Source organism: Coloeus monedula, assembly GCF_965178545.1.
Source record: "Coloeus monedula genome assembly, chromosome: 4".
NCBI lineage: Eukaryota > Metazoa > Chordata > Aves > Passeriformes > Corvidae > Coloeus > Coloeus monedula.
Genome location: NC_138784.1, coordinates 10,238,254 through 10,259,623, shown reverse-complemented (window position 1 = coordinate 10,259,623; position 21,370 = coordinate 10,238,254). Strand labels below are relative to the sequence as shown.

At 41.7% G+C, this 21,370-nt stretch overlaps 1 protein-coding gene across 3 annotated transcripts in view; it reads left to right on the top strand.

Annotated features, from left to right (window-relative positions):
* Window positions 1-20,990, top strand: part of LRP6 (LDL receptor related protein 6) — a 121,260-nt gene extending 100,270 nt beyond the window's left edge. For 2 of the 3 annotated variants that reach the window (XM_082280235.1, XM_082280233.1), the window contains 8 exons: window positions 3,701-3,910; window positions 5,160-5,285; window positions 6,634-6,870; window positions 8,545-8,655; window positions 10,449-10,679; window positions 11,460-11,596; window positions 12,788-12,885; window positions 15,032-20,990. In XM_082280235.1, the coding sequence (XP_082136361.1) occupies window positions 3,701-3,910; window positions 5,160-5,285; window positions 6,634-6,870; window positions 8,545-8,655; window positions 10,449-10,679; window positions 11,460-11,596; window positions 12,788-12,885; window positions 15,032-15,323 (1,442 nt within the window). In that variant the 3' untranslated portion in view covers window positions 15,324-20,990. The remainder of the gene's footprint in view (window positions 1-3,700; window positions 3,911-5,159; window positions 5,286-6,633; window positions 6,871-8,544; window positions 8,656-10,448; window positions 10,680-11,459; window positions 11,597-12,787; window positions 12,886-15,031) is intronic. The other variant, XM_082280234.1, reaches the window with a different exon arrangement.
* Window positions 20,991-21,370: the final 380 nt, after the last annotated feature.

Here is a 21,370-nt window from a genome sequence, read left to right as displayed (position 1 = left end):
GGATAGAGCAGATCTAACCTCTCTCTGTCCTCAGAAGACAAAAAACTCACTCGTCCAGATATGAGATTCTCTTTGCCTGCTCCCTGAGATTGGTTATGCTGCTTGTCTGACCTCCTCTATGAGTTGATTCAGCCCACTTAACAATAACCTAAGAACATTATACAGAAGAAGACAAATAGAGAATAGTGTTCTGTTGGCTTGGAAAGCTGAATTGGTTCAGGAAAGAGTCCAGCAAGCAACCAGAAGAGGAGCAAGAGAAGAGGGTAAAATCATATGGTCCAGATTGTGTGAGAAAGGCAAATGTCTTTCATGTACTAGCATGATCCATCAAACTGCTGGATCAGCTCAGCTGCCTCTTGTAGCATCAGTACTAATTCGTGATACAGACTGGGCTGGATGTTGTTGCTGGAAGTGAGAGTTGAATACTTAACAAGAGTTATGACAATTTGCACTAATGTTTGTGGTAATGTCTTCCACTTATGACATGGTACCTTCATTCAAAGTAGCAGCATGTAACCCTATTGACACCACTCTGATTTTCAGCCTTTTGTTAAGTTCCTAGAATAAGCTTTTGTTTTGGAAAATGTTTTTCCTAGATGGTTGGAATTAAAGCTCAGAAAGACAGTAATTTTTTTCAGTGGTGTGTCACTGGAGGATTCAGGATCACTAATGAACTGTGATATCCTGATTGTTTACTGTTTCAAAATGCAAGACATAACCTGACATAGTGAATTATTAAAGAACAAAAAAGAAGTGCTGTGGTGTTACTTGGTACATTCCAAGTTGTCCCAGATCAAGGGTTTGCATGAGTAGAGTAAGAGGCAGGAGAATATTACACGTGCTTTATTTCTCTCTTTGTCTGTTATCTTCCTGAAATTAGGACACCAGAGAAGGAGATGGGTCTAAATTCTAACTCAGTCTAGGTTTAATGGTTCTGCTTTTTTTTTTTCCTTAAAGATGTGGCTGTTGGATCACCAATGTTGTGTAGTAAAAGCTCACCACATTTTGAAGAGCATGAAGAATAACCGTTCCAAAATCTCTCTTGCTTTTTGGCATTTGCATCACAAATAGAGTGCTATAATCACCACAATAAATTGCTAACTGCTGAGATGCATTCCTGTGCTTAGGAATGCTGATTAATAAGCTCTTTTGACCAGCAGAGTAATTTTTCTGCATGTTAGTTTCTTAAAAACATTCAGTCTCTTGCTCTGTTAATTCTGTAGATGCCAGTACCCATAAAGACAAGGACAGCTAGAATGCCTTTCGTGTGATGTAGTCCTTCTTTTCCTCCCTGTCCTTCAGGCATGCAGTTAGGACTTGGTTATTCTGCCCAAATGGGAGATCTATTGAAGTTAACCAGATTCCTCACATGATTAAGGGGTTGTTTATGAAAAGATCACTGGAATTAGCTCCCTACCATGGAAACTATTTGGAAATTAGTTCTTCTATTCCAGAATAATTAGTGTGATTTGGAAATGTCTATTGATTCTGGAATTAAGTCATTTTTATTTGGAAATAGAATGAGCTATGTGTGTGTCCTGATTTTTGTATTTATTTGGTTGGTTTTAAGTGTTTTTGTAAAAGGTATTGCTGGAAAGGGGATGGTGATGCCAGGAGACAAAACTCCTCTTAATCATGTCTCCCTTTCATCTGACATTGCCAGTAAAGGAGACTAGCATCCTGATGAGTCAGCTTCAGGTTTCATTGCTGGTTTATGGGAGAAGGGATTTTAGTGTCTCAGTTTAGTCAGAAATAGTCAGTCACACTTGGTCACAAATATTAAAAAGAAAGATTAAGACATTAAGGGAGTGAAACTATTAAGCGTCAGAGCTTTAGGAACATACGGCAAAGTGCCATGCTGATTGATGTGGGCATGGCAGAGCATGTACAGACTCCACTGGGGTAGGTGAAGGTCTTAGGTTTTGTATTCCTTCCTGTCATCTTTGCATTTTGCCCTATTCCCAGCTTAACGTTATTCGTCAAGACGCAGGTTTCTGTTTCTTACCTTTTCCCTACAGAATTAGTCATGTTATTGGGGTTTAATAGATGGTTGCAGTTCTTTAGGTTGACTTTCATCACTCAGTCTGTTAACTTCTACATCAGTCTGGGTATAACCTCCTTCAGAATTCATCAACGTCTTTTCTTAATCAGATCATTGCGGGTGTTGCTCCAAAGTGGTGGGGAGAGCCCAGCCTAGCTGATTTGAATTTCCATGTTTTGCTTCAGGTTTTACCACTTGGTAAATGTTTGGAAGGTTACTTAACTTCTGAGCTCTCTGTGCATTTAGTGAAAAGGAGATAAATACATTCTTCATAGCTGAATTTGTGTCTAAGTCATCATCATTGACATACCATTGATTAAATTCTCAACAAGCAAAAAAGGCCTTCTTGCTACTAAACAAAGCGGAGAGGGATAGAACTTATTCAAAGTATAAAATAGTGAAGTGCATGTGTCTTTTGTCCTGTTAGGTTTTCATGTGTGGGTATGTTAGAGACGTGGTAGATTTTTTTTCCCCTGGTATTCAGTTATTCCAGTATATTTTTACAGAACAAAAATATAAAAACTTACTGGAAATCATTCTATGGATGAACAATGAAAAGCTCGTTTGCTGTAGTAAAAGTTGAAAAATAAGCACAGCAGTGAGCTCAGGCATCAGAAGTATCAGGATTTAGGGGCAGATTTTCAAGCTTTAGCTTGACTTGTGTGATACTGTTTCAGCTTCTCAAAATTGAAGCAGATTCTGTGTGTTCACAAGTAATTTTGTGCTCAGAATCTGATAAACTCACAGACATTTGACTGTTAATGAACATGTCATTGTGTTAAATAAAGGAAGCATGGAATAAACCTCCCTACTGATCCCTCAGGTTTTGACTAACATTTTTCTTCTGTGTGTTACAAAGTCTTCACTGTCTTCGGACAAACTTTAGTGATACCTTTAAAAGAACTGTTGACTGTGTTCTGTTTGTGTGGAGAGTTAACCATGAAAAGTGACAGGCGCTCTTGACTGTATTTAATGCCAGAAAATCTAGCATAAAAATCAACAACAGCTCTTTAGATGTATAAAGCTTCTTGTCTGCTCCTGGTGATTGCTAAAGGAACTCAGGAAAGTAAGTCCTTGCTAGGAAGAAAGGAGCGTTCCCAATCTAGCACTAATAGCTTAGTGAAGGCAGCATAGCTGAAAAGAAAAGAACATGAGGAAGTCAGAAGTGTTAATCTCATAATTCATGTGAGAAGCCCTAATTACCCTGCTTTCACTTGGATTTTATCTTGTACGGGTTAGCTGAAGCCAATAATCCATTTTCTTATTCCCTGTTGTATGGCAAGACAAAGCAATTAATCTCTCCAAAAAGGGAAAGAAGAACGAAAAGAACTACCAATTTCCATCATATTGATAAGAGACTGGAAAGGCTCATGAGAGATGAGCCCCCAACTCCAGGTGCTTCTTAAGTACACTAGATGTGTTTTAGCACAAAAGCTCTCTTCTTGGTGAAAGCAGAAAAAAAAGTTGATCACCTGTCTGCAAAATGTATTAGTCTTGGATCAGAGGACCCAGGATTGCTTGGATTGCTTGGGGTTTTATGGTAGGCTTACCCAGTAGCATAAAAGTAGTGAAAAATAATGGTGTGAGTCGTGTAGGAGATGTTTCTGATAGTCTTTCAATTTTTTCTAGTTGAACCAAAGCACTCTCTCCCTTCTGCAGGTGCTAACCGGATTGTTTTGGAAGACTCCAATATCTTGCAGCCTGTGGGACTAACTGTATTTGAGAACTGGCTGTACTGGATTGACAGGCAGCAGCAGATGATTGAAAAGATTGATATGACCGGTCGAGAAGGACGTACAAAGGTCCAGGCTCGTATTGCGCAACTCAGTGACATCCATGCTGTGAAGGAACTCAACCTGCAGGAGTACAGTGAGTGCAATCCCTGCCTGCAGGTGCAAACAGGGCCTGCGAGACTCGAGCCAAGAGACATGAGCCTGTTGTGCCTTGTTGCTGATCAACATCAGTGCAGATGGAAGGGGCCAGAAGTTAGTATTGGTGCTGTTAGGTTGTTTCCTTCAGGCAGTTGGCAGTGGACTGGAAATCTGTCACAACCCCAGCATCGTGTTTTGTTGCTGATGACAACTTGATTGGTAGTCCCATCCAGGCACCTGGCATTTGAGTGTCTCTAGGCACAGTGGAAACATCCTGTTACCCTTAGCAGAAGACTTTCTGGATCATGCTAGTGCATTGCTATTGGGTGTTCATTGTTTAGGCAAGCAGAGCTCTCAGGGCCTGTCACTAGCTGTAAGTGTTTCAGTGGACTGCCTGCCTTGAAGGCAGACTGAACAATTCTTGGTGGTGGTATTTCATACTGAAAGTGAATGGCAGAAGAGCAATGTTGCATTGCACAAAGGAAGTGTGTATTAAATAGCAATTTGTGTTGATCGTGGCTGCACTTTTAGAAGTTTTTGCTTACTGGGCCTTTCCCCACACAGACATGCTTGAAATGATGGGAGGTGGATGGTTAAACCAGTGGAGTTGCTGTCATCCTGGAGGAAATAGGCCTGGTTGGTAGGCTGTGGTGCATGCCTTGGAGAAATATGTAGAAAAATGTCTGGGGATGTTTAATTAAAACATCAGTGCAGACTATTACTAGTTTTGTGTGCTATTAATCTCAGTAAATCTGTCAGGAGTTCCAAGAGAAGTATGTTGTCCTTATTAAACATTAAAATGAAGAGACATATTTATCTAGAGCATGTTAATTTGAGTTTGAGAGACAGCGTGGAAACTTCAGAATTCATAAATTAGAAAACTTTATTTTTTTAATGGTCTTTGGTAGAGAAAATGAAGTATGGAATCCAAGACATCTTTTTGTATTACTAATGCTACTCTTCACTGCAGAGAACTAATGCTGCCTCTCACAAGAAGCAAAATGCTTTGAGTACTGTTTTAGTACAAATTCTTACAGTAGTTTCAGATCTTGGAGAGTTACCAATGTGTGTTACAATTACAGATGTGTGTAAAGGGAGAAATATGCACAACAAAATACAACTTTTACAGAGATTTTTCAGTAATCTTCTCCCCAGGGGTTAGAGGGGAATGAAGAAATGACTGAAAGGTCATAAAATAGGTGGGAATTTCTTACCAATCCCTGTCTTTCTTATTTTTAAAATGCTAGGACAACATCCTTGCTCTCAAGATAATGGTGGCTGCTCCCACATTTGCATTGTGAAGGGCGACGGCACCACACGCTGCTCTTGCCCCGTGCACCTGGTGCTGCTGCAGGATGAGCTGTCCTGTGGAGGTGAGTCCTTCCCAAGTTCTGTGTCACTTGGCTCTCAGCTTCGGGCTTGGGGAGGGTCTCCATCCTCAGGGGTGGCTTCTGAGCCAAAGGAATGTGACAGTGCACCAGGTGCTGTTACACACCTGTACAGACTCATCTCTTTCCCTCCACCCTCCAGCTAAATCTGCAACTATTGAGAAGGAGTAAGGGAAGAGGAAAAAATCTCTAACTGTTGAATAAGGATTTCTGTTCACCCTTTCTACTTAAGACTACTGAATTATTTCAACTCGATTCTTTAATTGTATGATTTTTATTACTTTTTGCTGTCACTCCCCACGTTCTCCCTTTTCAGGCAGTGGTAGATTCTCACATTCTGGCACATTGCACTGTCTGTGCTGTTTTGTTCTTCTCTTTTGTTGTCCCCAAGCTCACCCTGTGCGTGTCTTTCTGAACTGCAGTCCCAGAAGGGCAAGTTGCCTCCTTCCATGGCGATATGGCCACTGTAGCCCACACCCTGGTGTCTCCAGGGGTGGGGTTGGAATGGGGGAGAGGACAGGCACTTTGGTGCTTGGATCTCTTTGTGCCACCAGACTGAATGGATTTATTATGCAATCATCTCGCCATCGAGGCGACGTGTGGTCTCACAATGGAACAAGAGCTAACATAATCCAGATATTTTCTCAGAGCAAGTTTAATAGCAGGCCAAAAAGCTGGGGGAGGAAAGGGGGATTAAAAAAAGGGAAAAAAAGTCCACACTTACTTACTGCCCGAGATTAACAGTTAGTGTAGTAAATGTTAAGTATTGAGGTAGTGGAACTTGACTAGATGGAGCAGTTTTTTGTTTTAAAAGAATTTTGACTGAACAGAGCTGTCAAGGGCACATAACTAGACACTGACTCACAGTGCATCCATCTGCAGCACATTACATCCTTTTAACATCTTCTATGCAATGACTGTCAAACATTAAAAAGAGAGTAAGCAATTGGCTGTGTGTACAGTGGTGTTGTAGGAAAGGGGGAGTAGAAGAGTATGATGACTTTGATTTGAAGACTTACTAAGAGAAGGGTGTAAGAGTCTTAAGTGGGAAGGGAAGAAAATAATTGTGTTTTGAGTGTGCATGTTTCTCTGTTCTTCTTGTTCTTCATCTGTCAAGCTCCTGTTGATGTGAGCCTGCATCAGTCACACGGGGCTCAAGGTCTGCACAAGTGGCTGTGGATGAAGTGGGTGTGGAAGTTACCTTATGATGTGGCATGTTGTTCATCAGCTGCTTTGATAAAGGAAAGCAGCTGAGCTCTTGTCCTTACCTGTCCCAGTCTGCTGTTTGTTCACCTGGATTTTTAACTTCTGTTTGTTTGCTTGATTTTCAAAGAACCACCAACATGCTCCCCTCAGCAGTTCACCTGTTTCACAGGTGAGATTGACTGCATCCCAGTGGCCTGGCGCTGTGATGGGTTCACTGAGTGTGAAGACCACAGTGACGAGAAGAACTGCCCGGTGTGCTCTGACAGCCAGTTCCAGTGTGAGAGTGGACAGTGCATAGACAGTGCCCTGCGCTGCAATGGGGAAGCAAATTGTCAGGACAACTCGGACGAGAAGAACTGCGAAGGTGCGGAGGATACTGCCAAGTGTGATGGAAATATACCTGTCATAGGGACACTGGGATAAGTACCAGTGTTACTGCTGAGTAGGATTTGAAAAGATCCAAGGTTCTGCTAGTTTTTAAACTGGTCTGTTAAATGGTAATTATTTTATAACTCCATGCTTTTGGTTCTCTACCTGTGAAGTGGAAATTAAGAGTGATCTCTGTCAAATAGCTTAAATGCTGTTTGTGAAAAGTACTGTCAAAAATGGCATGATTTTAAGCTCTAAAAACCTAGGATCTGGGAGTGAACTACAGAGTGGAGCAAATCCTTGTCATAGCTTTTTGTGTACCTTGTACTGAGTAAAGGTTTTGGGATTGTTTATTTTACAATACCTGAACAAAATGAGCTTTTCTGAGTAGGCAGGAGTGAGAGACAGATCGTATTTCTGGAGACTACTTCTTCCCATAGAGCACAGCAAAAGTGAGTATTTAAGCCATTATTACAGAGGGAAGTGCTGTTGCCAGCACAATGAGAATTAAGTTCATTTTGGAAAGGACAGGTTTTGCTGGTGGAATCTGAACTGCCCCACCATTACACAACATGAAATGTGAGCAAACTTACCCTCTCCCTACTGCAGACATAGTGAAGAGTTGCAGGGACAACTTATAAGCTTGAAAGGATGCTTCTTCTTTATATCCTTTCAGTGCATGTTCCTTCTTTGTGGAGACTGTTGAAATGTCTTTAAATCAAGGCTAAAGTTCTTTCTGAAAGATGTGCTCCATCTCAAACAAAAACATAGAGCTGAAACTCCTGTGTGCTGAAAGGTGATTGTTAGCCAGCTGAGATGCTGACATCTGAAAATGTGTTGTGCAAGTTAACTTCCCAGCTGTCATCCAGCAACTGGAGATGTCAGACTGGGGCTGTATATCACCTTCAAAGTGGCCCTGTTGCTGAGAGTATTCAAGTTGATTACAAATCAGAAAAGCCTTTAGTTTAACTTCTTAATTCAGCTGAAGACAAAAAGTATTTCTGGATTTATGAGAAACGGGAGGTAGGAATATGTGTAAACATCAGCAGCCGGCGCCTTGCCTGCAGCACCTTTTATTTTTTCAGTGTACTGGCAAAGCTTCAGTTTTGTATTCTGTCCTTCATTTCAGTTTAAAAATATAATATCAAGTGAAATATATTGTCTCATGATTGAGGAGTTGTCTGGTTTACAGGAAGAGCACAAGGACATTTAGAAACCACATTTATCTTTCTTAAATAATTTTATTATCATGGTTTGGCAGATTTCTTTTTCATAACTTAATTCTTCTCTCTTACATTACAGTAAATGCTTAGGGTTGGAGATTCCTATAGTAATACTGCAATAACCATGTCCTGGGATAAGTGCCTGTCTTCTCAATGGCCTCTGAGTTATTTTAGATGAAGTCACTTCCTCTTGTAGTGTTCTTACTGTAAGCAGGCAGTAAGGCCCCGGTGCCAGGGTGCACTATCCTCAACAGAACACTGAGTCACTTGCTCTGCGTGGTTCGTGTGAGGGACTTTGTATGCCACTGACTACTTCCAGAAATGAAGCTTGCAGTACTCCAAGCTCTCCCAAGATACTCTTGATTGTATGCTTTGGTGTCTTTATTTCTTAATGATTTTCAAGAGAAGGTTTTGATGCTGACTGTTGGTGTGGGGGTTCTTTGCAGTGCTGTGTTTAACGGATCAGTTCCGCTGTGCCAGTGGGCAGTGCATTGGGAAAAGCAAGAAATGTGATCACAACCTGGACTGCAGTGACAGCTCCGATGAGCAAGGATGCTGTAAGTGTACTGCCTGAGAATGAAGACTTGGTTGCAGCATCCCAAATTTGTTTCTCACCTTTCCTATGAGTTAGATTTTATTCTGCCAAGCAGACTGAATTAGTTGTTCCCAGAATTAATGCTTCTCCTCATAACTGCTGTCATGCGATTAATCCACAATGTGGTGGAATAGGAATAACAGCAATAATTAGTATTCTGTACAAGTAGTTTCTGAGGCAGAGAATGCCAGTTATTTTTCTTCTTACCTCTTTAAAATTTTAAAATAAGTAAAAGGTTTGTTTTAGTATAATGTTAGCATGCTGAGTTGGTGCAATGTTAAAATCTGTTGGCATGAGGCTTTCATATATAACTTCTCTGCTTCATGATTTTCTCATCCAGAGAATTAATAGCAGGTGCTTTTAGAATCAGAGGAGCACTCTGTTTATAGAATAAACTTTCTAAAATTTCCCTTTTTATCTTGAAAAGATGTAATTCTGAGCTTGATTTCTGATTTGTAACATATGATATTCCCTACCTTGAAATCTCCAGGGCTCTACAAGAAAACTACTGCCTTTAAAATTCCAAATTGAAAGTTCATTTTCACTGTTGGTGCTTTAAAAGAAATTGCAAATACCGACATCTTGTCTTGTGTTAGAGATCCATATAACACAGCTGGCACGCACAAAATGCAAAGCCAGAGTTGGACCCTTGATCTTAAGAAGGAGTAATAGGAGATGTTCTGTCATGCTACCAAGTTACTAGTGACATTATCACAAGGCTTATGTAGTTCCCTTTATTAGAGTTTATATGTTCTCCAGTTTTGTAACAGGTTGGAAAATTGGCCCACCCAGAATAAGATGGCAGTTGTCACCATCCCTCTTTCACTATGATCAGAAGTCTGTTTACTTATCTCTGTAGACTGTGACAAGCTGGTTCAGGTGTGGTTTTGGTGTTCAGGAAGAAGAAAATGTGTTGAGGAAAAAACTTTCAGTAATGCATAAGATGTAAAACACTGACTAGAACAGGAAAATACTTTAAAGTCTGCCTTTCTTGTCAAATTCATGAGCACAGGCAGGGGGTTGTCAGTTATTCCCAGAAATGTCATTGCTTAGAATTGGTATTGTAGGGAAAGAGACTCATTTCGACTGTTGAATAATTGTTTTGGGTACAGATTCCTCATAAGATGGCACCTCTCAGGCTGATGCTCAGCTGTATCTGTAACCATAAGGATGGGTCAGATGTGGAATAGTTTAGGAAGTTTAATAAATAGCAGCAAACCCAAAACTCATCACTGCTGAACAGTCAGGGTGATGCACCATAAGTGATTGTTACACTGCTGAGAAAAGGGAGTGCCAGTCTGTTACACTGAGGGATAACCGAGGTGTGACATGAAAAGCAGTTGTTGTCATCCTCGGTGACAGGAAAAGCAGAAGGGGAGTCCCCTGCACAGTGTCATCTGGAGTCGTGGTTGCAGGTCTTGTTCATCACGTTCAAAGGAGAGCTCTGCTTGTCAGCCTGAAGCAAGAGCAGGGCCTGGTTCATCACTCCCCCTGCACATGCATGTACTGCTCATTTTCTGTTATTTGTGATCCGAAAAACCTCATGGCATGTTTGGAGGTCATCTTGGAGGCTGCAGGTAGCCCATATGGACACTCAGAGCCTTTGAACAGACCTGTCCTAGGACCAATTTTTTCCTCCCATATACTAGTTTGAAAGTTGTTGTCTGCCTACAGAAGAGGAGGAAAGTGGAAAGATGCAAGAAAAACTGATGTTGGACTAAACTTATATGGTCCGATTTTTCTTTTGCCCTTTAGACACAACGGAGGAACCTGCACCACAGCCCAACAACACCATAGGCTCCATCATTGGTGTGATCCTTACAGTCTTCGTGGTGGGAGCAATGTACTTCATCTGCCAGAGGGTGCTGTGCCCACGCATGAAGGGGGATGGGGAAACCATGACCAATGATTATGTGGTGCACGGGCCAGCCTCGGTGCCTCTGGGCTATGTGCCTCACCCCAGCTCTCTGTCAGGGTCTCTCCCTGGTAAGTAAAGGCGGTGATCCTTGTCTTTGGCACCCCACAGCTGTACTTGAGGATACTGTGCATCGATGTTCAGCAAATGTCTGCTCCAGATGCACAGTTCTTGGAAGCTGTGGGAAGCCAGGACTGCCAAGGCTTGCTGTCATCCTTCTTTAGAATAATGAACTGCTATTTTACCCGTGCTGTTCACGAGCATTTAGGTACTTAGCAGAACCTAAGCTCAAATAAATGCACTCACTGTCCATTTTCTTCTTTTGCTACTAAGAATCCCCTTTTTGGGCTATTGTAGCACCAGCAAAGTGTCACAAAAGTACAGGGTAAAGTTACACAAAGTTATATTCATGAGACTTCAAACATCATGTAATCATTCTTGGTAGGTTTGTAGACTGAGTTTGTATGCTTGTGAGAGTTCTTTCCAAGTCTGTAATGACCAGCAATAACTTTGGTCTCAGTTTATTTTACTTAACGCTGAATTTTCCAACACCAGTCCAAGCACATGATGCTACTACTGTTTAAAAAGTCAAACTTAACCACTACATTGCACTTCATTTCATTAATATGCATTGCTTCTGTATGTATTGATTAAATATGTACTGTAACTTGTGGCTTGTAGATCCAGCAGGTTCCTATCAGAATATAATTTGGTTTTAATACCAAGATAATTAATTTTGGGTTTGCAAATTGTGCTTATATTGCTGTTGTCCTCCAGATTATTTTTTTAAGCTTCCTTTCGTCTGTGAATTGAGGAAGAATTGAATACTGACATACATCTTTGTTCTTCAGGTATGTCTCGAGGTAAATCTGTCATCAGCTCCCTCAGCATTATGGGAGGGAGCAGTGGCCCACCCTATGACAGGGCCCACGTTACTGGAGCCTCCTCCAGTAGTTCTTCAAGTACCAAAGGCACTTACTTTCCTCCAGTAAGTCATTCTATTATTCTAACCCTTTAATAACTTTCAGGGAAGTGACAGTGTCTTTCTAAAGGTTAATCAATTGACAGATTAATGTTTTGATTTAGAATTCTAGCCTAATAAACTTGTTTGAATATGGAGTAAGTGATTTTGAAAGGGAAGAGGATTGTCTTTTTCCAAAATGGTCTAGAAATTTTCTCTTAATTTAAAAAAGTTGGGAGAGAGCTCAGTGCCAGGAAAAAAGATGTTAGATTAAATGTCAGGGGAGATGAAAAAAATCCCTGTAGATGTTGAGCAGCTCTGGCAGAGAGATCTCCTTTCATTATACTCTGCCGTGTGCCTCTGAAGGTAAAACTAAGGTTGATTCTGTATAGACCTTTCAAGGAATTAAAATGAAGCTTTGTGTCATGTGTCTTAAAAGTGACAGATAAATAAGTAAACAAGTGTTTTGCAGCTCCATAACATGCCTCCATCACAAACGGGTAGTGTGCTGCACTAGCTGCTGTGTAACAGTTGGTACCAGCCCTAGAGGGCTCCCTGTCTCTTCACTTCCAGCATCTGTGGTGGTTGGTTTGGATATTCTTGCGGAGCTCACCAAGCCACCCCTAGTGTTAGAGAGTCCCATGCATGGTCAGTGAAGGCTGGAATCTTCAACTGTCTATTTTCAGTTCTGAGAATCAACCAATTTAAATCAGGCTTTAAATCAGCTTTAAATTAACCCAAATGCATGGAGTAAGAGCATGCCTGCATAGGGAAGGAATGCTTGCCTTAGCCAGCATGCTGCAAGTATTACAAGCAGAGCAATACTTAGGGACTGCAGCCTGCAGGAGCAGAGATCTGCCAGTTTGCCTCAGGCAGTGGTATCCCTAGTGACAATCTAGTATTGAACAGCTGGCTGCAACTTCACTTTTCAGCACTGGCTATGTCAAAATAGCCACAGCAGTCAGCATTTTTTGAGAAGAGCTTAGTAGTAGCTAATAGGAATGGCAGCAAATGGCATTTCCAGGGTCTGCTGAAGAACTGAGGAATAAACAGAAGAAAAATCGTGTTTGTTGGGAGGGCTATGGGGCTATGCATGCAGTTCTTTACTTAAGGTTCCTATTAGACAGTACTAAAAAAAAAAATTATAAACCGGTGTTCTCAAGTTTCCTTTGTATCTTTCCTTTTTAACAGTGGCTTTTTTCCTTTCTTACACCTTAGATTTTGAACCCGCCACCATCACCAGCTACTGAGCGTTCACACTATACCATGGAATTTGGTTATTCTTCAAACAGCCCATCCACTCATAGATCCTACAGGTAATTACTATTACAATATCTTCTGTCAGGATCAAAGCAGTTAGTGTAGAAAATGCAGAATAAAGGCAGCCTCTGCTCCGTAAGAATTACAATCAAAGGCCCTAATTCTGCAAGCACTAAACTAGTGCTTAAATGGGCTCACATGTATCATGTCACTGCTGCCTGGGTAGAAGTGCAGCACTGTTTGAGGTAAATCATACAATTAAGTGGGTAGTGGTACATCCCTCGGGTATATTCCTTAGGGGCAATGACAGCACTCATCACAAAGCTAGCTACATGCCAAAAGAAGTGCAGTACCATGAGTATTCCAAACCAGAAAATCTTACCTGGAGTGAACCCTGCCTTTTTTTAGGCTTCTGCCATAAATAATTTGTTATGTAAGTATCAGAAATTATAAGCAAACACTCTGTGGAAAAAAGGTTGGCAGTATAAAGGCCAGAAGTAAGATCAGAAGTAACACTGTGGTCTAGATAAAGCACAGAATTTCAAGTTCAACATATTAAGGGTTAATGTCTGGAAAAGATTGCTAACCTTTTGCTTGACTAGTATTTATGGGCATGCATTTTCTCTGTTTGAATGTATCCTTCTTACTTTCCCTGTAAGAATGCTGATGTTAGTTATTTTATAACAAGTTACCGAAAAATAGAGGAACAGACCCCTACTACCCAAGGGTGTAAAGGTTCCCCTCCCAAATCACCAGTAGACGTGGTCAGTGAGAAGAGAGTGCTGTATTTGTCTGAAAGATGTGCCTCCCTAACGCTGAGCCTTTCGGGGCTTTGGATAATGAGGTCTCTGGGGCTGAACAGACATCTCTTCTCCATTAGCAGCAAATATGGCCTCTGTTGTGCAGAAGGTCAGACCAAATGTTTATAATGATCCCTTGCAGCCATATGAAAAATCTTTTTAAATTATAAGTAATTTTCTAATGAAAGAAACCCAGATTCTGGCACCAGCATGGGCCATGCTGATCACTGGTTAGCTGATGTGACTTTTAGTATTATAAATGATATTAGGGATGTAGGGTTCAATGTTTTCCAAATGCTCCCCCACCCAAAAATAAACGCTGGTCTTGCTGCTTCTGATCTTGCTTCTTTCCTAATATTTTGACTTGACTATAGAGGAACTGCATCCCCATGTGTCCCCAACCACTTACTGTGATGCTGGGAGTTGTAGCTACCATGCATTTCCCTTTCTAATTTGTTTCCTTGAAACTATCTTGGGCTCATTTTAAAAGATGTTTTGTGGTAGCAGCGTTTGAGAATTTCATCCCAGTTACTTCTCTAAGGAATGCTTCTCCTGAGTGCTATGAATGTGCCAGGTAATTTTCAGTACTCCTGTCTAGCCTTGGAAGTTAGTATCTAGAAACTGCATAATGGAAACAGAACTATCTTCTCCATAATTGCAACACAGGTATTACACAGACACTTGCACACTGGTGCCCTTCCTGCCCCGCTGTCTTAGGGGCAACTTTTTCTACCTCAATTAAGTCCTTAGGGAGCCTGTTGTGTGAGAGACTGTTCTCAGCCACTGCTCCTTTCTGTGGCACAACAAAAGCTCTTACAGGTGCTCTTTGCATCTCTGAGCAGGCAGTGTTGGGGTCACTGGAAACACCTGGAGACTGAGAAACACTTAGCACACAGCAAGCCTGGGTTCTCCAGTGATCTTGGAATCAACAGAATGCAGTGGGTGGGAAGGGACATCAGCCATCCAGTTCCACACCCTGTCCAGCCTGGCCTGGAACACTTCCAAGGATGGGGCACCCACAACATTATGGATTAATTTAACCCAAATGCGATAATAGAATGTTTACACAAAACAGGGCACACTATCCAATTCCAGCAGTTTTGAGCACAAACTGAATCTTCTATGAGTAAAGCAGCACAACAGAAATTTGTGACAAGTTGCTTAGAGCTAAAATTAGTTAGTTTTATGAGTTAGATAATTAATAAAGAAACTGGCAGCCCTTCCACCTGTTGCTGTGATGTGCCTGACGCTGTAGCAGGAAGGGGAGCCTTCTGCAGGGAAGTTAGGAGAGGAGATGCTGTGCACCACTTCAGAGGTTGACCTGCTTTCTGTTTCCACCTTGGCTTATCCCCCTTGGAAAGGGGGAAGAATGACCCTTTCCCCCTCCGTCTCCCCGCTGCAGCTACCGGCCCTACAGCTACCGGCACTTCGCGCCGCCCACGACGCCCTGCAGCACGGACGTGTGCGACAGCGACTACGCCCCGAGCCGCCGGCTCCCCGCGGCCGCCGCCAAGGGCTACACCAGCGACCTCAACTACGACTCGGAGCCGGTGCCGCCGCCGCCCACGCCGCGCAGCCAGTACCTGTCGGCCGAGGAGAACTGCGAGAGCTGCCCGCCGTCCCCGTACACCGAGCGCAGCTACTCGCACCACCTGTACCCGCCGCCGCCGTCCCCCTGCACCGACTCCTCCTGAGGGGCAGCCCCCCGCCCCGCGCCCTCCGCTCTGCGCTGTAAATACAAAAGGTTCTGCTGGGGACGGGGGGAGGGAGCTCTCGGCCGAGGATGGGGGAGGACAGTGTACAGTTAAATGTGGGGCGGAGGAACACTGAAGATATTTGTACAGAAGAATTAAAAAAAAAAAAAAGGATATTTATATATTTTCTTAAACAGCAGCTGCTGCTTGTGCCATAAGAAGAAAAATTTTTGTATAAAAGAACCCAGACGTTTGTACAAAAAGTTTTTATTTTTGCAAATGGAACACAAAAACATGCCTTAATCCAGTGAAGTGACTGAGCACATAAGGAAATGGAAGGACTGGGATATGTTACTTGTCCAACGAGGTGATATGTGGGTTTTGTCAATACCAAAAATGTTTAAAGTAATTAATAATAAAGAAGTCCGTCTCAGAGCAGCATACCATAGATACTTGGAAGTAGCCAAATAACCTCTATGTTAACTGCAGAGGGCCAGCAACTAAAGTTAAACTTGAAAACGCAGTCAGGACAGATACTAACCTTACACAAAGGGCTTTGTTTTCTACAGGAATACAGCAATCGTAGCAGTGAATCCAGAAAAACAATCACACACTTTTTTAAATGAGTACACCTCTGGTTTCCCTTAATGCATTTAACAAATGAGAGCATTTAGAGCTCTCTCCCTGCTTCTGGAATTGCAGTGATTTTTGTTGGGTGTATTTTAAAGTTTGTTTTTTAATCCCAGTTAGGTTTTCTTATCTCTTCTTCATCCTTTCTTCCTGCCTGTGTCACTTAAATTAATGATACTCCTATTTAAAGTACTGCTAGAACTGGGCTGCTGTAAATGCCAGGTTTTCTCCTAATTAGCCTTGTCATGCAATGATTATCATGCTATACATTACCCTCCTCATTTTGCCAGCATGGTAGTGTTTTGTACCAGGTCAGTACGATTCTCACATCATTGACAAGGGTAATATGCATATACCTGAATGATTTTTAGTCCCTTAAAAAAGAAAATCTTATTTTGACCTAGTGCCCACAAAATGTCAAATATTTTTATACCACATATAATAGAGACAGCGTATTTATAAACTATAAATTTAACCATGGATTGTTAGTTTTACTGTAAATGAATAATATATCCTTGCAGTACTTTCAGTGTATATTGATATCACAGTATACAAATCATATATATAAATATATATACTATTTTTTCCTAGTAAGGAAGCATTTAACTTTCAGTGGAGCAACTGTCCATAAGAAAAATAGATGTTTTGATCATTGGAAGGGGTTCCCCTGCTGTATTAACTGCTCGTGTTTTCTTTGTGTTAGGTAAAGCCAGTTTTTCTCAGTATGATTTTGACATACCTCCTCTTTTGCGTGGTGTGAGTTTAAGTATTAACCGCTGTGAATGTCAAATTTTAAGATATTCTTAACCAAACCATTTTATATTCACATCTCTATTTTTGTATATTGTCATATTTAGCCCCTTCTCCCATCAGCCTCACCGTGGTGGTTTTGACAGGGAGACTATTTAATCAAGTGAAAACATTATTTGTGTAGGTTAAGGGGCAACCTAGGATATTGTTAACTCCTCTTGGATGCTAGTGCCGTGCTTTGAATTTGTTTTGTTGCAGCAGAGCTCACAGTACACCTGATCTTAGATGGCATTGTGCATTTGCACCTTCTGTTGACATCACATCCCCTGAAGGTGCTCTTCACAGACTGGCCCTCTGAGTCTTCTCTCTCAAAACAAAGGTCCTGGGGAGCTCCTGCCTCCTTACCTTTGGGTATGGAATGGGGATAGCAACTTTCCAGAGGCGCCTTTTGGGTTTTATTGTTCTCTGTTGCTTCTTTCTCAGCCAGTTTCAACTAAAAGAGAAGTTACCTGAAAACACAGCATGGGCTTGCAATTGATGCTGTTGACAAAATTAGTGACAAGTTGTTCTTGCTAGCTGCCACTCATCTGGAGTACTGGATCCTCATTTGGTTTCAGCTCCAAGGAAAACGGCATCATTGGGATTCCATCTGAAATAAAGGGTCTTTCCTACTAGTCCAGGAAACCTGAGGAAACTTTAAAAAGCCTTGACGATCTCCAGGCTATTGCTGTTGATCTCTGAAGATGGTGTACTAAGGGGTTTTTTGCCCAGCTTCATTCTAAGTTTCTAGGAATTGTAGTAGCTGTTCTTCTGGCTCTTCCTTGCTGGTGGAGAAGCTTCCTTGTGTTGTCCAGCAGGATGGATGTTGAGGAGGGTGTTGTGAACTATAAGGGAACTTGAAACCCTATATATGAAGGGGGGGAGGGCAGGTGTGTCGGTGTGGGGGGTGAGGCTGGCACACCGATGAGAATTAGAATTTCTCTGTTGTTTACATTTTTTCATGTGCAGCATTCCGTGTGGGGTTCACATGTGGAAACTTGCACTAATGAACTCAGAAGAATATTGTATTGTTGTGTCTCAGTCCAAGTGCTTGTACTGCAATGGCAATGGTCTCTTCTTGCAAAATACTTTTCTCAGTGTGCCAATTTCTGTTTGAAAAATTCCGGGATGGTTGAGCTTAAGGAGTGGTATCCTCTTTCTGGTGCAGCCCCTTGGAGGGAGCTTCCTGCAGGTAAATTTGTGTGTTAATTGCAGCAAAGATTTGTTTAGAAGAAAGACATTCTCTGCATATGGATCGTGCTGCCTCCTGTGCTGGTTTACATCCACATAACCCAACTGAAGTCAATGGGGTGGACATAGAATTCCGTGTAGGATTTCATCAAGTCTTTCTGATACAGATGTTTTCAGTTTGTGCATCAAATATTTTGGGTGATCTGCCTCTGGGAGGTTCATGAGAGGGTAATTGGACAGGCTGGGGTTTTCCACTGAGAATGCCCAGCATAGAGAACAGACTGTTCCTCATCTGAGCAGGAAGCTATGATCTGATTTTGCAAATACATGTATTTTCTCAGTAAATCTGGAGTAAAGTTTTGAAAGAGGTGGTGGTCCGTGAAGCTCCTCTTGGGCAGATCTCCAAATTACAAAAGCAGTGGTGCAACCAGTACCCACACCTGACACATTCCCAGTGGATAAACCCTAGACTGAACACTGAGACTCTCTTTGTTCCCCTTTGCTACTGAGCCAGCTGTGGTTCGTATTCTCCTTCCCTCAGTGAGGATCATCTTTTCTCCTGCTTCTCCAATTGACTGAGGTGTTGGGACCATAGATAACAGACACACCCATTCAGGAGATTGCTGAAGTGGGTTCTCACCGATGGCAGTGAAAATTGCTCCTTGTCCTTCAAGTTAAGCACAAAGGTCGTTATCCTACAGCATCAGGTCCAGTAGGACACTAACACAGGGACGAAGAGTGTACTGTTTCCTCTCTGTAGACACTTGGGGAGTGTTCTTAGCTGGCTGTCTGGTGATGGGAATAGCTGGCATGCCCAGTCTGGAAAGAAACAGTCCACTATAGCTAAAAAACAAGACAGGACATTACAGCATAATTTGTTGATAACTGACCTTTGGATGTTTAAATGGCAGCATTAATGAGACCTAAGCCTGCCTTTTAAAGTTACACCTGCCATGTCATACTGCGTGCAATTCATACCTTCCTAAGGAGCACTCCTCATTTCCCCACTGCTTTTGGATACCAAGATATTTCTTAGGAAATAACTTGGATGCAATAAATGGAACACGCACACGGTATTTGCATTTGAAATAAAGAATGGTTTCCATGAATATAAATTCATGCAACCTGTGCACATACATTAAATGAAATATTTACAGTAGTGCACAATACGTAAGTGAGCCATTTGATATCAAAGGATTCATTTTGCTGTGAGTTGAAACTTTCTGCATTGTAAATTCTGGATTTCTGCCACAGCATTTCCCTCCCCACGTGCATGTACAAGTGTGTGTGCAGGTACCCATATCTTTGATAATGGGCACTTACCAAAGCTGATTATTTTCTCTTGTGCATACAGATGCAGCCTCCCTGCCTCCCAGTGTGCTACTGCTGAATGTTGCCCTGCTGTGTCTCACCTACCCTGGGCTCCTTTTGGCCAGGCTGTACGACAGACAGCAGAACACCTGACTATTGAACACTCTGTCAGGCCAGGCAGGAGAGGAAGCACATTTTTTGTACTGTTCCCCTACTCTTGGAGTCCATTTTGCAGATGAGTAAAGCTCCTCTGTGTTTTGTAGGGACATGGAAAGCAGTCTGCTGCAGCCCTAGCGTAATGATGAAGAAAATTGCACCCAAACTGCTTGACATGGCAGGTGCTATGGTCAGCTGCAAGTGAAGGTGCATGTGGAAAATCCCTGACATTCCTGTTTAGTGCACTAATGGGCCTTGATGGTGTTCTGGTCTCCAGCTCTGCATTGCTTCTCTATTTATTACAGCCCATTCTCTAGAGATGGCTTCATTGGCAAATCCTAAATACAGTTTAAGCTTTAAAGTAGTTAAAGCTGTGCTAAGATGAAGAAAAGGCCCTTGTCTTGCATATTATTTCCATTCCTGATTGCTTGGCAAATCTCAGATTAATTGATTAGCACCATTCTGGGGGGATCTGCTTGAGCTACAGAACTCCCTGGTCACACATGCTGTTGGATCAGATGACTTCTTCAATTCTCTTAAGAAGTAATCAATCACTTTCTTTTCCTGACCCTTTTGCCTTGAGCATGTTTGTCACACAATATTGTCAGTGACAGAATCTGCTTCTGAACATGTACTGTGCATGTAGCAGATTACTTATTAGTTCTGCAACAGAAAAATAACTGGCTCATGGAGTGCAAAAATAATTTGAGCATTGCTATTCAGAAATTGCTTTCTTAGCAATGAGATTTTTTAAATTGCATTTTGGTGTTGGTATGGCTTGAAAATTAACCTTTAACTTAATTGGCAGGTGACAGAGAAACCTTGCAAATAAGTTAGGAATGAACTAACAGTCTGAAAAGGGCTGCAAAACAGTCCATCTCTTTCTAAAAGAAGTCAAAATACAGTAGTGATCCAAAATTTTCTTTCTTCTCCATCTTTAAAAAGGGAAAGGATGTGTAGCATTTATTGGGACTGGGTGATTCACACCAGAACTGTGCAGGGCAGGGTAAGTAAAGTGTCCATCCTTCATTCAGGACTCAGATTGTCCTAGTGGAGGGCAGGGTGATTGTTACAAACTCTAGAAAGCAGTCGTGTTCCCCTCTTTAAATGAACCAGGAGCAGCTTTGAAGTCCTGATTAAAATGGCTATAGCCTTAAGCCATGCAGGGAAGAGTCAGCAGGAAAAGGGAAGTGTTTTTTTAAGAGGATACCACCAGGCTTAAGCTGAACTAGCCTTGTTTGCAAGTGAAGGATCTGATGCTGCTTTCAGATTTTAACTCTTCGTTTTGTTTTTGGTTTGTTTTGTTTGTTCTTTTTGTAAGCTTTAATCACTGTTTGTCATTGTCTTAAAGCCAGCTGGTGTCTCTTGTTCATCAACTTCGGTACGATGGTGCTTTGCAAGGATGTATTTATATTATAATGGCCAACATTTGGCCAGCCCTATTCACTCATTCACTAACTTTTTTTTTTGTAAAATAAAGTGCTTTACTTGTACAATGTATATAAACCTTGTACAAAAATCCTTTCCAATTATTACCGAGTTGTAACAAATGAAATGTTGATTTTTATAATAAAACTAAGAGTGAAAAAGGAGAGGTATGTTTCATTTTATTTCAGTATCTGGAGGACAAACAATTAAAGGTACAACGTGCTCTCCATGAAAGTCAGAATGGGCTGAGTTTTCCGATGCTGTAGAAGGCCCTGCAGACACATGGATTTGCAGTGCAACTGGCTATATTTTAAAGCTTCAAGTCTCAATTATTGATCCCTTAGATTGGTTTACAGGATAATACCAACCAGAATCTTTTACCAAATGACTGTTTTGGACGCTGCTCATTCTTGAAATCTCTATTGAAATGTTTGCAAAGAGGGAAGTGTTTAACTTCAAAATGTAAAAGAAATTCCCCCAAGCCCTCTTCCTATTGCTGTAACAAGTAATTGGAGAGGAACCAGTTCTGAATTTATAAGCTC